Source organism: Temnothorax americanus, unplaced genomic scaffold (assembly GCF_048541705.1).
Source record: "Temnothorax americanus isolate GAGA-0224 unplaced genomic scaffold, ASM4854170v1 Scaffold35, whole genome shotgun sequence".
In the NCBI taxonomy this organism is placed as follows: domain Eukaryota; kingdom Metazoa; phylum Arthropoda; class Insecta; order Hymenoptera; family Formicidae; genus Temnothorax; species Temnothorax americanus.
In genome coordinates, this window is record NW_027509496.1 from 972,326 (window position 1) to 981,762 (window position 9,437).

Sequence of the window (9,437 nt, forward strand, 5' to 3'; positions counted from 1 at the left end):
GCGGGAGAAATAAAGAGGGGAGTGGCGGAGGTGATGAAAAAGATAGGCGTGGAGGTGAAGATAGAGGAGATTAGAAAAATAGAGGCAGGGAGAAGAGAGAAGGGGGGTATGGCAGTGGTGAAAGTAGGAAGTGAAGAAGAGAAGGCGAAAATAATGAGAAATAAGTGGAAATTGAGAGACAAAAATACGAGGATAGACGAAGACTTGACATGGGGGGAAAGAAGGATAAAATGGAAGATAAACCAAGTGGCATGGAAGGCAAGAGGAGAGAGTAAAAGGGTACGGATAGGGATGGGAAGGGTATGGATAGAGGGGGAATGGTTGGTGTGGGATGAGGTAAGAGATGGGCTAAGGAATGGTAGAGGGAGGTGCTGGGAGGAAGAGCAAGGGAGGGGAAAAGAAAGTGAAAGAAAGGAAGAGCAAAGGCAGGGGGAGTAGAGGAGGGAGAGGGAACGGGTAGGGGGGGAAGAAAGAGGAACAGAAATGGAGAAGGATAAGAGAGAGGAACTGGGTGGAAGAGAGGGAGAGGAAGGGGGAGAGGAGGGAGAGAAGAGAGGGAGAGGGGAAAGAAGTAGTATTTATAAGGTGGCTTTTTGGAATGTGGCGGGGCTAACAAATAAAGATAAAGAATTTTGGAAAAAGCTGGAGGATTGGGACGTAATGGTGTTATGCGAAACGTGGGTGGACGGTAAGGGGTGGGAAAGAATAAAAGAAAAGATGCGAAGAGGCTACGTATGGGAAGTGCAGAGAGCAGGGAGGAAGAGCCGGAAGGGAAGGGCGATAGGAGGAATGATATTAGGGGTGAGGGTAGGGATTAAGATGGAAAGAGAGAAGACAAAAAAAGATAAGGAAGGGATAGTATCGATAAAAGTGAAACTTGGAAAAGAGTGGTGGAGGGTAGTGGGAGTATATATAAATAAGGATATGGACGGGAAGTTGGAAGACCTGAAAGAATGGGTGGAAGAGATTAAGAGGGGAGTGAGAGCCTGTTCACACGAGGCGGTTTTGACGCGCGGTTGCCGCGCGATTTTTGCCGCGCGTTAACGTTTGCACGAGCCGCGCGTGGCGAGGTGCGACAACGCGCGGATACGCGCGCACGCGGAACTACATACGAGCGACACGAGCGACGACAAAACAATTGACAACGCGTGCGATAAGTTTGGTTAGGTTAACCTTGCTGTGTTTAGTTTCGGACTCTATTGAGATTAAATGATGGAGACCAAACTGCTTGATACCGAGCTATTTATTGACGAAATTGAGAAAAGACCGGCCATATGGAATATGGAGTGTCCTGATTATAGAAATCGAATAAAAAAGAAAAAATCTTGGGAAGAAATTGTTGAAATATTTAGCACTGCTGGAAACACCGAGGAACAAAAGAAATTGTTAGGTAAGTTGTTTATAACTTGTTTATTTCTTATAATGTACATATATCAATTCATATCATACTATCTTGCCATTCCAATTTACCTTCGTTGACAAAGTAATGTGCATATTTATCTCTCGCAATCCTAGCAGATAAACTTTCTTACGGTGTATTTTCTTCACTAAAGTTTATGAACGATGTTTCATTAGATAAATCTTCATGTCTATAACCGTCTCTGATTCTGACATAATTGTGTAGAACACAACATGCACGTATAATACTCTCTGCAAAGTCTATATTTACATTAATGGGTTTATGAAAAATTTGCCACTTATTTGCCAGAATTCCAAAGCTACATTCAATGTACCGACGCGCTCTTGATAATCGATAGTTGAAAATTTTTTGTTTATAACTTAGAAATTTTCCACTGTAAGGACGCATGACATTTTCTGAAATTCCAAATGCTTCATCTCCAACAAGTACGTATGGCAAAGGTATTCTGTCAACATTGGATATAGCTTTTGGATTAGGGATATCTAATGTATGTTGCATGAGCTTTTTGTATAAAGATGAATTTTGGAATATTGCTGAATCGCTACTTTTTCCGTATGCCCCAATGTCCACATAAATAAAACAATAATTAGCATCACATACAGCTAATAGCACGGTAGAAAAGAAGTTCTTATAATTATAATATAATAAACCTGTATTATTAGGTTTTACTAATCTAATGTGCTTCCCGTCAATAGCACCTATGCAATGTGGAAAATTAGCATATTTCTCAAAACCTTTTGCAACTTCTTCCCATTTCTCTCTTGTCATTTGTGGCATACATATAGGTTTTAATTTTTCCCAAATTACTGCACACACTGTTTTAACTATAATCGTGATAGTAGACTTGCCCAATCGATACTGGTAATGCAACTCAGCAAAAGAGCAACTGGAAACTAAAAATATCTGTAAGAAAGTAAATAATTTAAAAGTTAGCTAAAAAGAGGAATTTAGTACATAATTACGTAACTTTGAATATAATTGAAGCTAAAAGTTAATTTCTCCCTAACACATTATTTTTTCCATTATATCTATAAAATGATTGAATGTTAGAAGAATGTTAAATAGAAAGTTGTATTTACAATTAATTTCACAGCTTGTGATATATCTGTAACGTTTATAGATACTTTTTTAAAAACTAATATATATTTACACTAATTATATATTTACACTAATTATATATTTACACTAATTATATATTTTTAGGTGTAAAATTGCAGAATAAATGGAAAAATATAAGGGATGGTTACTCAAAGGAATTAAAGAAGCTGAAAAATCGTCCATCAGGCTCAGGAGCAGAGAAACAGATTGCAAACACCTATCACACAAGATTGCAATTTTTGGAAAAATCTGTCAGCCACAAAGAAACAACAAGCAATTTTGTTAGTGATGAAACTGAAACGATGTTACAGGAAAATGAAGATGATCCGAGTTGCCATAAAGAAACTGATCGTTCTCTGAAGACCAAAAAAATGAAATTAAATGCAACTGAAAAACATTTTTCAGACATTTTACAAAAGAGTTTGTTATCTAGGCAAAAACAAGAAGAATCTTATGAAGATGAAGATAAACTGTTCTGTTTATCATTACACAAAGAACTGAAGAAAATACCTGGAGAACATCGACTAATGATAAAAATTAGCATTATGGAGACTATCCAACGAGCACAGAATTTATATTTACCTAAACCGTCATTTACAATTCAGTCGTAAATGCAACCTTCATACCCATCCAGTTATCCATATCCAAATATTCATTACAATGTAGGTAACACGATTGCTCCACTAAATAAAATTCCACCTTCATTGGCAACACCCCCACCGCCAACACCTCCACCGCCAATCTCGCCAGACAATATGACAAGTCCACTGCATCAAATTGCATCATCACCAACATCGCCTGCTTCATCGACAGATTATACAACAGTCCTTTCACCAGCAGTTGCCGTCTCCACCTCACAATCAGACATTATCGACCTTTTTTAATAATTTGCCTAACAAAAAGAACTTATCGATCTTTTTTAATAATTTTCTTGATATATTGTCTTTAATGAATTGTAGCAAATCGTCAAAAGATTTGATAGACATTCTAAAATTTTTGTTCAAATTCTCTCAGTTTTGGATATAGAGCCGATTTCATAATCTCCGATTAACATGATCCTCCGATTAAACTCACTCTGCATCTTTTTTTAACTGTCCCCCTAGAAAGAGACGAAGAGTGAGTTTAATCGGAGGATCAAGTTAATCGGAGACTGTGAAATCGGCCCATAGAGTTATAAAGCTGCTGTGTGTAAGTTTATTTTTTAAAATAGGATCTACCCAGTATCGTCTTTGCTTTTATTTACGCCGTTTGTGACTATGAGAATAAATATGTTAACATGTATAAAACATTTAACAAAAATAAACTTACCTTAATGTAACTACGAGTTTTTCTTCTGGTGAAATATTATCTCTCATTATGTTCGCAGTTGATGATATATCGTCTTTAATTAACTCTAGCAAATTGTCAAAAGATTTAATAGACATTCTAAAATAGTTAAAGAATTTTGGTTCAAATTCTCTCAGTTTTGGATATAAGGTTATAAAGCTGCCGTGTGTAAGTTTATCCCTTAAAAAAGGATGTATCCAGTATCGTCTTTGCTTTTGTTTACGCCGTTTGTGGCGACAATATAGAATCCAAAGACATATTATTTCTTCCACTTCCATGGTAAAGAAATAAAATCTAACACAGCACAAAACGCGGAAGATTTAAAGCGCTGCAAAGCCTATCTTAGACGCTCGTCGTCGCGCGTTGTCGCACCTCGCCTCGCGACAGCGCGCGGCCACGCGCGGCTCGTGCGAACGTTAACGCGCGGCAAAAATCGCGCGGCAACCGCGCGTCAAAACCGCCTCGTGTGAACAGGCTCTGAGAGTGTTGATAGGAGGGGATTTTAACGCAAGGACCGGAAAGGAAGGAGGGTTCGTAGAAGAGGGAGAAGAAGAGAGGGGTGAAGGAGAGAGGAGATCGAAGGATGGCAAGGTAAATGGGGAGGGAAAAAAGCTGTGTAGACTCTTGGGGGAACGTGGGTGGGCAAATTTTAACGGAGGAATAAGAGGAGATGAGGAAGGAGAATGGACGTATACAGGGGGAAGAGGGGAGTCGGTGATTGACTACGTGTTAGGGGACAGGAGGACAAGGGAAATGGTAGAACGGGTGGTGGTAGAAGAGAAGGTCAATTCAGACCATCAGCCAGTGACGGCGTGGGTGGAAGGCTGGGAGGAAGGTATGGTTAAGGGGAAGGGGGGAAGGAGCGGAAGTGGGAGAGGGGACTGGTCAGAAGAGGGCAGGGAAAAATTTAGAGAGTTAATGGGGGACAGGCAAGCTCGGGGAGTAGGAGTAGAGGAGGAGTGGCAAAGGTTGAATGGGAGGATAAGGGGGGTATTAAGGGAAATGAATGGGAGGGGTGAAAAAAGCGGAGGAAGGGGCTGGTGGGATGAGGAATGTAGGGAGGGAAAAAAGAGAGTTGGCAACATTTTAAGGAAATAAAAAAGGGAAGGGGGAGAGGGGGACAGTTACAGGGAGAAAAAACAGCTATACAAAAAGCTATGTGAAAGGAAGAAAAGAAGAGAAGTGGAGGAATGGGAAGCGGAAGTAAAGGAGGTCAGGACGGAGGGGCAGGTATGGAAAGTGGTAAACAGGGAGAGAAAGAGGAGAAGGAGGGTGAATGAGGGAATTAGTATGCAAGAATGGGATGGGTACCTTAAAGAGCTGTTGGGAGGAGTGAATGGGAAGGTGGTGTTGGGAACAAGAAGAAGGGAGAAGAGTAAGGAAGAGGAGAAGGAAGAGGAGATAAGGAGAGAAGAGGTGGGGGAGGTAGTGAGGAAACTTAGAGAGAGAAAAGCGATGGGAAATGATGGAATTCCAAATGAGGTATGGAAGTTTGGAGGGGAGGTAGTGAAAGAATGGCTATGGGAAGTGTGTAATAGAGTGTGGAAAAGTTGAGGAAAGAGGTTGAAAAAAAGGGCTTGCTGCCACCGAGTCAGACAAAGTTTAGAAGAGGGGTTGGGACCACGGACAACATTTACGAGCTAAATTACCTGATAAACAGGCAGGTAAATGGGAAGAAAGGAAAGATGGTGGTACTGTTCGTGGACTTAAAAGCAGCTTTTGACTCGGTGGACAGGAGGATTCTAGTGGAAGCCATGAGAAAAAGGGGAGTAAGGGAGAGATTGGTGGAGAGGTGTAAAGAACTGCTGGGGGAGACGATATGCAGAGTAAGGGTGGGAGAGGAGATGGGAGAGAGATTTTGGACAGGAAAGGGAGTCAGACAAGGGTGTCCGTTAAGTCCAATTCTGTTCACCTTGCTGCTGGCGGACATTGACGATGAACTGAAAAGAGGGGGCTGGGGTGGAATAAAGCTGGGAGGGAGAAAGATATATACACTGGCTTATGCAGACGATATAGCGATGTTGGCGGAAAATGAGGAAGATATGAAAGGAATGATGGGAATACTGGAGGGGTATTTGGACAGAAAAGGATTGGTATTGAACAGTGGAAAAACGAAGGTAATGAGATGCAGAAAAGGGGGAGGAAGATGGAAAATGGTGAGTTGGAGGTGGAAGGGTAGGATAATTGAGGAGGTGAGAAAATTCTGCTACTTGGGATATGTAGTAAAATGTAATGGGATGCAGGATGAACATGTAAAAAACAGGACGAAGAGAGGGGCGGCGTTGCTGGAACAAGTATGGGGGATCGGAAAGAGGAGGTTTGGGGAGAATTGGGGTAGGAGAATATGGTTGTTTGATAAGTTGATATGGACGGTGATAAGTTACGGAGTGGAAATATGGGGGTGGAGGGAAAGAGGGGAAATAGAGAGATTGCAGGAAAGATATTTAAGGTGGATGTTAGGAGTGGAAAGATGTATACCGGGATATATGATTAGGGAGGAGTTACAAAGGGAGAAACTAAGAGAAAGGGCGGTCATGAGAACATGGGGGTATGAGAAAAAATTGGAGGAGGGAAAGGGAGGGGAGCTGGCAAGGGAGTGCTGGGAGGAGGTAAAGAGGAGGGCGAAAAGAGGGGTGAGCAGGGGGGATGGGAGGAGGAGAGAAAAGAAGCGGCGGAAAGCAGGGGCTGGAGGATAGAGGAGGTGGAGGAGCTGAAGGAGGAGGGGATGTGGAGGGGGGAGGACGTGCTTGAGAGAGAAAGAAGAATGCAAAGAGAAGAGAGGTGGAAGGAGATAGGGGAGGCAAAATTTAACAAGTGGTATGGCATGATAAAAGGGGAGGGGATACCGGAGTACTTAAAAAAGAACTGGTGAGAAAATAGGTGGCAGAGGGTGGCTAGATACAGGCTGGGGGGTGGTATGAAAGGGGTGAAGCATTGGATGGCGAAGGAGAGAAGAGTGTGCAGGGTGTGTAGAGGGGGGAGGAGACGTGGGAACATGTGTGGGAAGATTGTGCAGATTGGGGGGAGGGAGATCATGGCAAGAAGCGGTGGGGAAGGTATTGGGGGAAAAGGGGGAGGGGGAGAGATGGCTGAGGAAATTAGAGAGAGTAAGGGAGGGGGGAGATGACGGAGGGGAATGGGAGGTAGGGGAGGAGAGGAGTGAATGAGAAAAAGAGGATGAGTGAGGAGTTTGTAAACGGAAACGGAAGTCCACAGAGATAGGGAACCTGCGAACGTGTGTGTGTGTGTGTGTAAAGATAGGCAGGGCAATTAGTATGTAAGGTTAAATGTAAGATAGGCTAAGGTAGGTTAAGAGATTGTATGTAAAGGGTTGGGAACGTCCTTCCAAAACGCCTTGCAACCCTGAGGGGAGTCAATAAATATATCTATCTAATAAATATATTTAAATACATTTTTTTTATTATTGGTATAAGCAATAACATTGCTATTATTGCTTTCTTTTCTTTTTTTGTCATAAAAACAAGTTCAAGTTTACAATTTTATTTTAAAATCTTTTACTCAAACATTTCAAATTTTTAAGTAAAATCTTTCTGGTTTTATATATAATGTATCCTTTTCTTTCACTTTTTTTATATGCTAAATGATATATATGATAGACAATGTTCTACGCCGCTTTAACGAACAAGATAAGTAGAGGAAAATGAGAAAATTTTGATAATTAATGTATCATCTTATAAAGAAACACATAACATATTAATATTATTGTGTTAATGGTTTAATAACATTTTATTATATTAAATACATTTAGGATAATAAACCATATTTTACATATGGTAATGTTTATTGTTGTATTGTGTTAATTGTGTTATGAGTCATAACACGGTTTAGTTTTGGCACGGCAGTTATTTTAACAAATATGCCTCATGATTTTACATATAAACCACAAACCATTACTTTGAAATGTTATTTAACAAAGAAATCTTTTGTACAGATACATGAAACGAATTTTGGCATGGAACCCTTCATACTATTATTAAAGAGCTTACTATTTCTTATTACGACAACGCTAACTATCGACGAAAATTCAAGAAATAATAATAGTTTAACAGATATGGAAGCCGTTTATCGAACGATGTAATACCGCTCCACTATGAAATCTACATGACACATATGGTAATATTTTATCTCGCGGTGAATGCAAAATTTCCATTCTGATCAACCGTCTAACGCGAGATATAAGTTTTCACACAGACAGATTGCATATACGGGAATTAAAATTTGATCAAATGAAATCTGCAAATAATACAGCAACGTACAATGTTAAAACTGATATCTGTACCTTCTGTTTCGCAGAGGAATTATCTGGTTATTACGACCTGTATTTAACATATACCAATGTAGTAACAAAAGATGACAGTAACAAGGGAAGCATCTTCAGAACATCATTCATAAATCATAAGGGAAATAAATTGTGAGTAAAAATTGAAATGCTGCAGGTATATTGTTAAGCAATGCGTTGCGAATACTTTACCACAAATTACTATTCTCTGCAAACCACTTCCGATATCTCCTTACTTGTCGTAAATTAAAACATACGATAAACATTAAATCATAAAGATATTATAATACATAATAAAATAAACCAATTAAATGGTGTTTTTGTAGAATTTACAGAAACTTGACATTTAATTTAATATAGTTACACAGTAATAATAAATATCTAATAATAAATGTCTATTAGAGTAAGAAAAGCATATCAAGAAACATTTCAACTACATTGCAGCAACGTTGTAACGTTAATACAATATAGTTGAAATGGTTCTTAATGTTTTTTTGTTTACCGGATAATAATAATAATCTGTAATAAAGCACGAAATAATCTGCCCAGATAGCAACGTATCTGCATTGTTGCTGGCATATTGCCGGCAACATAGTATGTGTTGCTATCAGAATTGTGGCAACTGAGTCCGCATTTGTCGGCAAGTTGATGCCTTCACGATATAACAATTTTGTATAGCAACTTGCCAGCAACTTGTCGGTAACTTATGCTGCAATCTAAAAACGTCTGATTCAAAATTTGAGCTGTTGCTGTCATGTTGCTGTAATAATTCATAGAATCACACAATGCTGTCATATTAAGTAAATTTGATATGCTGCTCTCTTGCCGATAAATTGCTGGCAATACATATATTGTTGCCTGCGTGTTGCTTCAAATATTAAATTACTCGAAACCAATTGAAGTAAATATACGGCAAGTTGCCAGCATCATAAGCAATCACAGGTTTGCGCAATTTTACTCAGACACGTTTGGCTATCTGGGTGCTTTCTCATGTATGTTTTGCTAAATTTCAAGACTGCAAAGACTGTCAAAAAGATATAGTTTTTTATTAAAGTTAAATAACAATTAAAAATTAAATGCTAAAAATTTCTTAAATTCTTACCATGATTGAGAAGTTTATATTGGATTTGTATATTACACGCTGTATGACAAATTCACAATTTATTTTAATGGGAACACAAACATGATGTGTTATATTTGCATTTACATTGTTGAGTAAAAAATTGTACCTTGCATGTAAGTTACATGTAACTTAGTGTTCGCTGGAATATTACAATAGAACAAAACTAAAAT

At 39.3% G+C, this 9,437-nt stretch overlaps 1 protein-coding gene across 1 annotated transcript; it reads left to right on the forward strand.

Annotated features, from left to right (window-relative positions):
- The first annotated feature begins 1,065 nt into the window (after nucleotides 1–1,065).
- Nucleotides 1,066–4,305, forward strand: LOC143901662 (uncharacterized). Its single transcript, XM_077414087.1, has 2 exons — nucleotides 1,066–1,390; nucleotides 2,624–4,305. The coding sequence occupies exons 1-2, from the start codon at nucleotides 1,210–1,212 to the stop codon at nucleotides 3,127–3,129; spliced, it is 687 nt and encodes a 228-aa protein (XP_077270213.1). The 5' UTR covers nucleotides 1,066–1,209; the 3' UTR covers nucleotides 3,130–4,305.
- Nucleotides 4,306–9,437: the final 5,132 nt, after the last annotated feature.